This window comes from Aulonocara sp. 'chitande type north' Nkhata Bay, linkage group LG18 (assembly GCF_057382095.1).
Source record: "Aulonocara sp. 'chitande type north' Nkhata Bay isolate Kocher_YH1m ecotype deep benthic linkage group LG18, A_spYH_male_GT1.1, whole genome shotgun sequence".
NCBI classification, from domain to species: domain Eukaryota; kingdom Metazoa; phylum Chordata; class Actinopteri; order Cichliformes; family Cichlidae; genus Aulonocara; species Aulonocara sp. 'chitande type north' Nkhata Bay.
Window position 1 is genome coordinate 34,234,046 of NC_141361.1, and position 12,862 is coordinate 34,246,907.

Consider the following 12,862-nt stretch of genomic DNA (forward strand, 5'->3'; position numbering starts at 1 on the left):
GAAATACTATATAAGGGCTCTATGGTATTTTCTGAGGGTAGAAGGAAGCCTTCTGTCACCCGGAAATTTCAGGACACACAAACACACACTAATCCCCTATAGTCAGCCACCCATTGCATTCCATAGAGCTCTTTTGTCTCCTATTAGGGGCTAAGTGTTGCAGCTCTGCCTGTCTGTAGTTCAAGAAGGTGACAGCCGCTTAGTGGGATGGTGAGATGCACTAATGAATGGCACTGCCCTAGCAAGATTGGTCTCCTTCCTTACAATAAGGCTTATAGTAGCAAAAAATGGTCAGATGGTGCGTTCCATGTGAAAGCAGAAGTCGGAATTTCCTGAATTTTTCAGTGTCCCCTCAAGTCAGATTTCCAGCTCTGAACATTGCATCAACCAACAGCCTTAATCAGCCCAACTTAACCATCCAACATGGAACCACTGTATATAAACATTAGTAAAACTGTAAAACCTGTGATCTGTGCTGCTACAGCTGTTTATTTATGACTCGCTACATAAGCCATATGCACAGCACCGGGCAGGTTCTGTCTGCGAATGTGCTGCGGTGCTTTTAACACAAACATTGCGCTGTGTTGTTACTGATGCATTAATAGCTCTGCTCTGCTAAGATAGAAGAAAACTTTTTTTGTGGTTTCGCATTGTTTTGCAACGCCTTCATGAAGAAATCTGGATGGAAGCATATGCTCTCCTAAAAACTGAACACACCTTTCAGCATTGATTTGGTTTCCTCTGTAGTCTGGAGGATGCATCATCCAAAAAGAATTTAAAATATTTATTTGTCCAACCACAGAACATGCTTTATACTTTCCCTCGGTCCCTGGTTTAATGAGCTTTGGTCCGCAGAAGGTAGACAGCAGCGTTTCTAGATCATATTCACATATGGCTTCTTTGTAACCTGCAGAGTTGAGGGCACTGTGAACTGCATTCACTAACAATGATTTTTCAAAATGTTACTGGACCTCTACAGTGACTAGAATCATGCCTGTTTTACTGCAAAGAGACTTACAGATGTCATGTCTTCTGATGTTTCAGAAACATTAGTGTGTTCAAGCTGTTTGTGACAGTCATGGTTCTGCCCATTAAAAACCCAATGCAAAAGATTTGACCTCTGTTACCCCTGTACCCCCCTTCCTGTGTATCTCTCTCTGTTCCTCAGTGTTACATGTTCCACATGTATGTGGGAGTGCGAGCAGGTGGAGGAATTGGTGACCAGATCGAGGATCCAGCTGGTGATGAGTACGAAATCTACCGGATCATCTTTGACATCACTTTCTTCTTCTTTGTCATTGTAATCCTCCTGGCTATCATCCAGGGTGAGGCATCCTACACATACATGCACACAAACAGTTTAATGGAAACACAAGCAGTTAATTAGGCAACTATTAGCCAAATGAATACATTCTAATATTGTAAAGTAGAGTAAACACCACAGGAAGTGGTGATTCAAATGTATAATTATTTTGAGAGCAATCATTTCTGGTTCTGTTTGGTTTCCAATATTTTGGTTGTTCTGTTTATTTCAAATTGACTAGACTAAATAATCGCGACGTCTCTCCAAAGTGGAGTACACTTGAACACCACCTTAAACAGTTTCCTGCTTGTAAATTCAGATAAAACTGAGCTTATTGTACTTGGCCTTAAAAACTTCAATGAAACATAGTGCCTAACCAGATACGAACTCTGGGGAAAGGATATGTGCATACTAAACAAAATATAGGACTGCTTTCTTTGCACAACATCTCTAAAACTAGAAATATTCTGTCACAGAGTGACGCTGAAAACCTATTTCGTGCATTTATTACTTCTAGGCTGGACTACTGTAATTCATTATTGTCAGGATGTCCTAAAAACTCACTGAAAAGCCTTCAGCTAATCCACAATGCTGCAGCAAGAGTCCTGACAGGAACTAGATATATTGTATTTCTCCCATACTAACGTCTCTTCATTGGCTCCCTGTTAAGTTCAGAACTGAATTTAAAATCCTCCTCTTCCCATAAAAAAACGTAAACATTACTTATTATTAAACTCTGCCTATCTTCCACAGTGTGCCTTTTATCTACAATAATACAAAAAAAACAAGCGCAAACCCCAACAATCATATGACCCTCCTACGAGGAACCACTCTGGGAAGGAAAAACTCCCTTTTAACAGAAGGACACCTCCAGCAGAACCAGGCTCAGGGAGGGCGGCCATCTGCCACGATTGGGCTGGGGGAAGGAAGGCAGGACAAAGACGTGCTTTGAAAGAGAGCCAGAGATTAAAAGTAACTAATAATTAAATGCAGAGCGGTGTACAAACACAAAGTGAGAGAAAAAGGTCACTAAAGAAGAAACAGTGCAACACGGTAACTAAGGGAGGTTCAGGGTCACCTGGTCCAGCACTAACTATATGCTTTATCAAACAGGAAAGTTTGAAGCCTAATCTTAAAAGTAGAGATAGTGTCTGTCTCCTGAATCCAAACTGGAAGCTGGTTCCACAGAAGAGGGTGTACTGTACTGTAAACTCTCAATCAGAACACCTAAGATGGGTTTAGATGGGTCTTCTTGCATGAAAGTGAACTAAAATATACCACCAAGGCAACGGACCAGTGGCGGAAGAAGAAGCAGCACATTAGTTGTGCTGCCTTCCATGGAGTGGCCGAGCCAGTCTGCAGAGCTCAGTCCAATAGAAAATTGATTGATTGATTGAATCTTTATTTTGAACATGTTGAAAAAGTACAACAAAATAGAATTAAAAGAGACAAATGAACAAAGCAAAACAAAAGGAAAACGAGCAACCACAACTCCAAATAACGTTCATGTTCAAAAAGGAGCAGGAAGAAGCATATGCTTATTTAATCCCACCCCTTTTCCACTATCTAGTATCAATAGACTACAGAAATCTGTGGAGGCTTTGAATTCCCAAGAAGGAGCCAAGTAATCTGAAGAATTTCTGTAAAGAGGGATGGGCCAAAATCACTCGTAAGATGTGCAAACCTGGTGATCACCTAAAAGAAATGCCTTACCACTGTGTGTGCCAACAAGGGTTTCTTCACCAAGTGCAAAGTCATATTTTGGTTGGGGATTAAACATCTGTTTCACTCAGTGATATGCAAACCAATCCATAACTTCAATGAAATTTTAGATTTTAGGTTGATATTCTTTCTCTCTCCATTAAAATGTAACTACCATAAAAATTAGAGACTGTTCATTTCTTTTCCAGTGAGAAACGTTAGTGGTAGTAGAAACTGAGTAGGGACCAAATAATTATTTCCCTCTGCCACACATATTGACAATGATGATAACTAAGCTTGTCAAAAACAAAAGTTTGGGGCCTAATCGTAAAAGTAGGGTGTCTGTCTCAGGAACCCAGACTGGAAGCTGGTTTCATTGGAGAAGAGTTGGTTAGAGCTGAGGGCTCTACCTCCCATTCTACTTTTGGAAACAAACCAAGCGTTGGCTTACATTCTGACACTACAGTGCTCAGTTGGATTAATATGATATTATGAGGCTTTTAAAATATGATGGGTCCTGGAACATTCAGGATTTTGCATCTGTGTAGGCTTTGTCTTTAGTGTTTATATCCTTCCCTATAGGGACATACACACTTTGGACGTAATATAGAGAATGTAACTGAATAGCAAAAAAGACTCCTTTAGAAGTATTATAGTAGATATAGTAGATAGCCTGTGGTTTTCATATCTATTGTTGTATTCAGTGTAATAATGTGGACCAGCATGTTTAAGCTCCACCCTCTCTGAAATCCTAGGGTTAATCATTGATGCTTTTGGAGAGCTGAGGGATCAGCAGGAACAAGTGAAAGAAGACATGGAGGTGAAAACACACACAACAGTTCAATGCAGTTTTTTTTAAATTCAGGCATATGAACATGTAAAAATATAGATTTTGTGGTTCTTTTGTTTTGTATAGCTGTACCTCCAACAGAGGCATAGATGAAGATTTCCAATAGGTTACAATAAATGACAACCACCTAACTATCACGTGTTTCTCTTGCAGACCAAATGTTTTATCTGTGGAATAGGTAATGACTACTTTGACACCGTGCCACACGGCTTTGAAACGCACACTCTACAGGAGCACAACTTAGCCAACTACCTGTAAGTACGTCTGGAGAGTGTCTGTATTTCTGTGTGTGTTATTGTACCTTTTAACACCTACATCATCATAGATCATCACACCTACATAGTACACAGTCTTTCAGGTCAGTTAATGAAAGATAGGTACCCAATCTTGGTGTACTTGGGGCTTGGTCCCCAATCTCAGGTGGGCGATGATATCTATGATATTTGTCCTGGCTTGTTTTGTACCACAGCATTTGTGTTACACTGAGGTGTGTTTCCACATTATTATCCCCAGTGTTTGGACACTTATTATCCAGTTACATACATTTCAGTGTGGTATTACTCAACTGTAACCACAGTTGCTACCATGATACTACTTGGATATTAAGTGCTTGTTACTTTGGTAATTGAGTCCTAATGACTTAGAAATGACCACGTTACGTTCTTGTCTTTGCCTTGTTACCCTTCCCACTTTATTACTGAGCTGTAATAGAAAATACAACCAAAATTTCAAATGTCTGTTGACTTTAACCCTAAATACAGTACTGTGTCTTGAGCCAGCCCTCATTTCTTGGTATATTGGTTTATGTACAAGTTTCTTAAAATTGTTGCAAAGTCCAAGCTGTCATTAGGAGAGATGTGGGGCAAACCCTGGACAGGTTGTTAGTCTCTCAGAAGACAACAATTCACATGCACATTCACAGCTATGGCCAGAATCACCAATTAAGCTAACAAACATGTCCTTTGAATGTGGCAGGAAGCCTGAGAGAACCCACACAGGCAAGTTAAGAATACACAACTGCCTCCAACCAGCAAGTGCCACTGTAACCTCTGGCACTGATGCTGTGTGACTGATATATGCAATGATAATACTGTTTGTGTTTTCTAACAACTGTGTCTGTGTGTGTGTGCTTCAGATTCTTTCTGATGTATCTCATCAACAAAGACGAAACAGAGCACACAGGCCAGGTAAGCACCTTTCCAATCTCTCTGCCAGTAAATATACAAGACTGTCATCCTGTTACGTGGTCAGTACAGTTTAGCTTCAAACTCTCTCTAAGTGTTTCTAACAGTTTTTTAATGGCTGCTAACATTGTTAAAGCCTCAGTATGGAACATGGAAAATCACACTGTTTTTGAGCTAATCTTAATAGTTTCTTTCTTTATGTCCATAAGCAAGTGCTTAACAAATTTAGGTGCCCTAAATTAAGAGCATTTGTAATTACCAAAGTTATTTCTTATGTATCTGTAACAGCTTATCCACCAGTATGCTCGTGGTCTTTAATCCAAATGTTTTTGATTTGGTAAATTATAATTATTGCTGTTTTCTATAAATTTAAAGTAAAGGCATTATTATTTTTTATTAAGATGCCAAATGGGTTACTTATTTGCATTTCAGAACTAAAAAGTCCTTTTAGTAAACGCTATACTTGATTAATTTCTGACTTCTCAGAGAGATCCAGTACGCTGTTCAAATGTTTGTTTTTATGACATTTGGGCTCATCAATGCCACCACTAAAGGCATTGGATTAGGTTTGTTGTTTCAGATTTCATTCTGTTGTTCCCCCTGCACCTTACTTTGACTAACTTTGCATCTTTACTCACAATGAGGCGCTTTCACACTATTGACATGTTAGTTTATGCCTCTCAGTCTGATTTACCTATAACACCCGTTGTGAATGCATAAAATGCAGGGCTTTATGCAGGGGATGCTGATTGGCTGGTCACCAATTGGGGTGGAGAACATTGGAAATCAACCAGTTCCAGTCCATGGCTGGTCAGTGGGTGCACCTGTAGTGATCGTCTACTCTCCCTTTTGCTGGATTCCTTCTTTTGGTCACTCTGGTTTTCTTTTCAATTGTTTTAAGTTTTCCCGCTACTTCAAGTGCAGTTTTTAAAGTATAAGTGGAAGCTAAAAAATATTCTTAGTTAACTTCTAGCATTCACTTCTGTGGTATGAGCTATGGGTCCACTCAGGGGCTTTTAAACCCCAGTATATCAAATGAACAAATAACGTGTGATTCAGACAAATACGGCTTGTAGTAAGGGATGAGAATTTATACAAATTTAGCAAATTCAATACCACTATTGATGTCACTTATCAATTCTCTTATTGATTCTCATTGGGTTCTGATTGGCTCTGCTTGGAGCGTCTAAGCAGCATATCAAAGACATTACATCGGTGCATATTAATTGCATGTTTTGTGGTCAAATGTTTGTGCATGTTTAAAGCATTTCCCTGTTTTGTTGTGATCATATCTGGGGTCATTATTCGAAATAAGTAACATATTACAAATATTACCCAGAGCACTTTTCTTAAAAGTAATATAGTATGTTATTTAATTACTCACCATAGGAATTCTTTTGTTTTACACCACTTGTTACATTACTTTTCTGTTTCTCCGTGACCTGAAACACATTGTCTTATAATTACCATTTAACAATATAAAACTGAGGATACAGTCCCACGCACCAACACAAATCCATATCCCAATGAGCACACATATGAGCTTTCTTGTAGTATTTAGGCATGAGCACAAAGCCGACAGCACAATGCAAAGATGAAAACCAGCACAAAGATACTTTAAAGTGATCACCACAGGGATTCTGCTTTAGAAACATGAACACATAGAAACAGACGCTGCATCCTGACTGCACGTCACTGCCTTTGTTACCTGTTGAAGATCAGGTCTGACTGCTGGGCTGGGGTCAGCTTTAATGTCACTCTGGGTTCTAGGCTAGCTTTGTTCATTTCAGTAGGTACCTAGAGGTTACAATGCTAGTACTAATTTCCATGATGAACAAAGCTGTTGTGATAATTACACTTTAAATGTAACACACATGAAGCAAACCCTCCTTTCCTCTTCCTCTCTGTCTTTAAGGAGTCTTACGTATGGAAAATGTACCAGGAACGTTGTTGGGAGTTTTTCCCCGCTGGTGACTGTTTCCGGAAACAGTATGAGGATCAGCTCAACTGAGTCGACCTTGGAGTGACAGACTCTTAACTCTGAAAGGCCCACTGCAGCCATCTGGCCTCTGCTTGTCCCTCAAACATTTATTACTTTTCTGAGGAGGCTGTATTCTACCAAATGATGGGTTCCTCTCTATGCGTCATCTCTCCTCAAGTGGCCACGCTCTTCAACGGGACACACCCTGCCATTGTAGTCCAGACAGCCAGCTCCACCCCCCGGCCTTCAGCACACTCTGTTCGGAATGCTTTTGAAACCTTGTACATAGAAAACTTCAGAAAATATGATGTACAATACATGACAGGTGGCAGGTCTAGACTTTTTTCACTCTGATGACTTCTGTGCTTCATCTTATTCTATATTCAAAGTAACTTGCAAAAAATACAAAGGCTTAATGGACTGACGGTAAAACAAGAAACCTAAAGAATGTTTTACTTTTAATATGACCATGTCTACGGCCTTTCATGTTTATAATGCACGATTCATAAAGGTACAGGTGGTGGATACAATAATCAAACAAGTTGACGACTTATTCTGGCAAGAAGAACTCTGCAGCAAATCTACACTTCAATAAGCTTAAAGACGTGCTGACCTGAATACGATGGACAATGAAAATCGAACACAGCACCAAAGTGGAGACTTCAGAACAATCACAAAGCTGAATGAAGCCCCTGTGCAATGAGGAACATTTTCACAAACAGAGCTGCTGTGTTGAGTTGGATTACAGTTTGGTCCAAAGTGTTTGAACAATGACACATGTTCTTCTCACGTTACTTACTTATACCACCATCACAGTGGATCTCAAGTCAAACAATCTAGATCACTAAATACTTGATTTGCCTTCAGCTACTGCTTGTTTGTGTTCTTCTGCCTTCACTTTTTTGTTCGGTAAATGAAAAGCATGCTCTTTTGGGTTGAGATCAAGTGAGAGACTTGGCCATTGAGGAATATCACATTTCTTTGGCTTAAGAAAACCTTGAGGATAAACATATTTTCAAAAGCTAGCCACGTAGTAAACACCCTTTATCACTGTCAATTTATCATTGTCAATAAAATCAAATAAAGTACACACCACTGGTTACACTCAAGAAGAGGAAGGCAAGAATACACTTTGACAGAAAACATTGAAAAGAGTCGACCCGGTCCTGTATTAAGTTCTTTAAACAGATGAAACCTAGGCTGACATGAACCAGAATGATGGGAAGAGAAAAGTATGGAGAACAAAAGGAACGGCTCATGATCCAAAACACACCATCCATCAGATGTGATACAGTGCACTGGCATGTGGGGCTGCCAGTGGAACTGGGTAGAAACAGCAGAATTAATTGTGAAATGTTCAGGGCTGTACTCTGCTCAAATTCAGCCAAACTGGTTGGAAAGCATTTGTCAGAGCAAACTGATAATGACCTCACCACAAAAGAAACCCAAGAATCTCTCAGTATTCAAGAGATATTCTTCAACAGCCAAGTCAGTCCCCTGATCTTAACCCAGTAGTTTTATTTATATGCATTTTATTTATTAAATTAAAAACATAATGGTGAAAAACTCACAAACGTGCAGTAACTGAAGTCAGTGGAAGTAAAGGCCTATGGTGGACAGTGTTGGTCAAGTTACCTGAAAAAAGTAATCAGTAACTAATTACCGATTTTGCAATAGTAATCCCTTACTTTACTCGTTACCTGAAAAAAGTAATCAGATTACCATCTCTGATGGTGGATCTCAAGGGAAGAAACATTTGGCGATGTCTGTTGGGTTCTAGACTTCAGGCAGTTACTGACCGAAATTACTGATGGATTTATGGACCTAAGTATAAAAATTGTTGTAATATCTAAATAAATAAAGCAGTATTTTGTTAAACTCCTGGAATTAAAGGTAAACGACAGTTTGGTCATGTGATTAAAAATCCACTGTGGGGTTGTAAGAGGCAAAATTGAAAAAACAAAAACATTCTGTCATTGGGCACTGGACCGGACTGTAAGTTCACTGTTGATCATGCTGTGTCCACACACTGTACCATGCCAGCACTGTGTGTGAAGGGACCCTTAATTATATGCTCATGGCTTACCACATGTTCATCAAGTTCATTTTGCTCCACTTAAAAAAGTCAAAGCATGGACAATTCATAATCCTCAACCAGCTTTCTGATATACCTAAATAAATACATAGCTTATAAAATGATTGAATCCATTACTGTCTTTGATAATTGATTTAATGCATTTTTTGTTTGTTTTGTTAATGTTTGTCGCCGGTAGTAACAGGACATCAGAGATGTATATTTTTCAACACTCATGTTCACGGTGATAAATGCGAACAACTGCTGGTCAGTCAATGTCAAACCCCAGTACTGGGCAGGATTAGAAGAGCTTAACAAATGTGTATTGTGTCCAAATCTTCAATATTTTGTTGTTGTGTAAGGAATACGACAGGCTCGAGGCGCCACTAGCAGGGCTTTGTTTTTTTGTTTTGTTTTGTAAAGCTTAGTAACATTTGTTAATGAAAGCTTGTGATTTTCTGAAAAAGCAATATCAAAACAATCCAAAAAAGAAAAACAAATAGAAAATATAATAAACAAACTATAGAGATTTATTTGTTTTAGAAGTTTATGGCTGCAGATATAGCTGCATGCTTGTTAGCTAAGAGGAATAATCAGCCAGAATGGAGCAATCAGATGGGTTTCCTGCAGTACTAGAATAGCACAACAAAGCATGAGGAGACAGAAAGGGGGGACGGGAGGTTGCAGTGCCTTATCTAGCTGGGGAGGATCTATGAAAGCTAGACAAGAAGAGTAGCTTCATAATAATACCATATACAAACTGAGGAGAACATATGAAGCTAAGAGTACCACAGAATAATATTCTATAGAAGTAGAAGAAGAGAAGGACTGAAGGTTGACCAGAGCAGAAATGCACACATTTCAGTTGTGCAAACTGGGGTGTTACAATTCCAAAAGGTATCATAGTTGACTGTAACTAGCCTCAAACCAGGGTACAGTAGATAAACTTAGGGCTAGGTTACATTTTAACCACATTTCGTTTTGTACAACATTCCTTCAGTAAATCCTTTTTTTCTGTTTTACAGAACTTCTAATTCCATTAGTTACCATCATCTTGAAGGGTTCAGTTGAAACGCTAAACAACCATCACAGCCTATTTAGAGTTAAGATTAGGGGTACGGTTAGCATTAAGTTCATATTTACCAGGTTGTAAATTCAATTGGAATTTTCACCTATTTAATATATTCAGCTGAAGTCTAATAACAGAAATTCTGAAGGTAAGATGCATGTATGAGACCTAAGGTAATGTCTTGAGAACAGTAATGTTATGTTTAGCATGTAGCTAAAATGTAACCTAACCTCACCTTTAAGTGGGCTGTAAGTAAGTTGGTGGATGTTAAAAGGTTAATGAAATTTTTCGTATTTAATCTGTCTTTATAAAAACACATTTGGGGAAATATACAAAATATGTTTAAATTGACACCAGCTTACTCATCAGAATACAACAGATGTTGCTCGGTGGACCTAATAAGACAACAGGTTGAGTGTATGCTGCAGGTTCTGTTCAGCTATATGAGTGATGCAGAATAAATATATTTTTTTTATTGTATAATTTCTGATACTGCTATACAACCAAGTTTAAAGATCAACACTTGTCGTGGCTTTGGTTAGAAATCAGCAGCCATGTGTTACAGTCTGTGGGCTACTATTTTCAGTTTCTTAGAAATTGTAATAGTTACATCTCACTTAACTAGCAACAATTAACATTCCATGGAACACATTTCACAACTTTCTTGTCAAATAAGGTTCAGTAGTTCATGATATGCATTTTTGTGATGTTCTTATATAATAATTACTTTTATTGTAAACACACCTCCCTCTCAAAAAAAGTCTAAAAAAAATATTTGCATGCTAATGGGGAATATTGAGTAGGTATAATAAATACACTAAATCTCTGCTGCCCATAATGTATCCATTCAGATTCTCTTAGTTATTTAAGATAAATCATTTAGGTGTTGTGGGATGAGTTGTAACTCATTAAGACATTTTACCACAATTGTATTTGAAAAATAAGACAGTAGGCCCTGCTTTTCTGTCATTTAACCATCTCTGTTTGTAAAGGTTTGCTTAAGTTGGTTCTGAGGTCAAGCAAAAGACCTTGAGTGAGTTTAAGAGACGAATCACTTTTACCATTGTATATCTCAAAGAAAGAGGTAGAACAAATTAAAGCTTACTTAACTTTGTCTCAGAAGTAATTTAAGTTTTATATTTATTCAGTTATCTTTTATTTTCAGATAATAAAGAAGTAAACTGAGGTTTTGTTATATTTGTCTCACTCGATCTTAAAGGTGCAACAAGTAGCGTAATATTTCACTGGCCTATAGATTTTGTTATCTGTCACCCTTTTATCTCTAAAACCCAAAACTGTCAGTAGTAGAGTGTGAGAAAGTTGAAAGGAATATCAGTTCAACTTGTATAAACTGTTTAACAGATTTAAGCTGCTGTTTGATGCAAAGTGTTTGATAATAAATCAGGCAGCTTAAAGTATGATGCAGTTTGTCAGAGAAGACAATGTCAGGAAGCCTATAAATGAAACTCTAGACTTTGCTGATGGAGACGCATTGGTAGGAACATGTTTGTTGTTAATGCTGTTGTGTTTAGGCTGGCACTAGAGGCCACTAAAGAGCCATGTTTACTGGTTTCACCTTTAAGTGAGTGCTGGTGCATGTGTAACTGATAACTGATGACTTTAACACTGATAACACAGTGGATGTCACAACTGCAATCAACCAGTGTAAGTGTCTTGAATTGTGTTCACTATACCATGCTGATGCGATGCCTCATTTTTATTTATTCCAATCCCTTTTCAGACTGAACCACGCCATTACCAAGTGGCATTTTGCTCATGTAAAAATAAATATTTTCCATATGTATCATGAAGGGGGAATGTTTAGTTTGCCACAAAGTCTACTTCATGTAGTAATTATGAGTAGGCTATTGCTACTTCTGAGAGACGAATGTGTAAAGAGGAAATTGATCTATAAGCAATGATAGATTTGCATGATTTTGAAAATAAAATTTTATTTATTAACTTGTTAATTGTAGAATGCTCTTAATTCAGCTGAATTTGTTAAATTTATTTCTAAAGATAATTTCTTTTCTGTGATAACTTGTTACATAATATATACAGGCTGTAGGCACTTACATCCATCCATTTCCTTATCCAAAGATGAGTTTTAGTGGCAGCCTAAGCTGATCTTCTGGCCTCCTCCTGGGAGTGTCCTGAAAAAAAAAAAACACTCTGAGGAGAGGCACAGGGATGACCTCCTCATCAGATGCCTGAACCACTTCAGCCAGCTTCCTTCAATGTGAATTAGCAGCAACTCTGCTCTAAGCTCCCTTTAGATCAGCGGTCCCCAACCTTTTTTGTGCCACGGACCGGTTTATGCCCGACAATATTTTCATGGACCGGCCTTTAAGGTGTCGCGGATAAATACAACAAAATAAAACTAGTACCGGTACCGAAAAAAAGAAGATTTATTCATAACACACGTGAAAAGACCCAGGAAAACAGAGTTAACGATAAAAACGATAACGAAATAACGCTGAAAACCGATAAAAACCCTGAAAACCATACATTTCAAGGTTCAAGGTTCAAGGTTCTTTATTTGTCACATGCATAGTTATACAAGTATAACACATAGTGAAATGTAGCCTGACATGCTCCTCGACATGTGCATGGGAGGGAGGGTAGAGGAAGAACATTATATATATATATATAGTATATACATTGGGTGAATGTGCAGTAAGAGCAGCAAGCAGGTGAATT

General features: G+C 38.3%; 1 protein-coding gene across 6 annotated transcripts in view; it reads left to right on the plus strand.

The window, feature by feature from the left end:
• Positions 1 to 12,132, plus strand: part of LOC147309048 (ryanodine receptor 2-like) — a 319,734-nt gene extending 307,602 nt beyond the window's left edge. For all 6 annotated transcript variants that reach the window (XM_086273380.1, XM_086273384.1, XM_086273382.1 and 3 more), the window contains 5 exons: positions 1,169 to 1,325; positions 3,760 to 3,824; positions 4,008 to 4,108; positions 4,990 to 5,041; positions 6,954 to 12,132. In XM_086273380.1, coding sequence (XP_086129506.1) covers positions 1,169 to 1,325; positions 3,760 to 3,824; positions 4,008 to 4,108; positions 4,990 to 5,041; positions 6,954 to 7,049 — 471 coding nt within the window. In that variant the 3' untranslated portion in view covers positions 7,050 to 12,132. The remainder of the gene's footprint in view (positions 1 to 1,168; positions 1,326 to 3,759; positions 3,825 to 4,007; positions 4,109 to 4,989; positions 5,042 to 6,953) is intronic.
• The last annotated feature ends 730 nt before the right edge of the window (positions 12,133 to 12,862 follow it).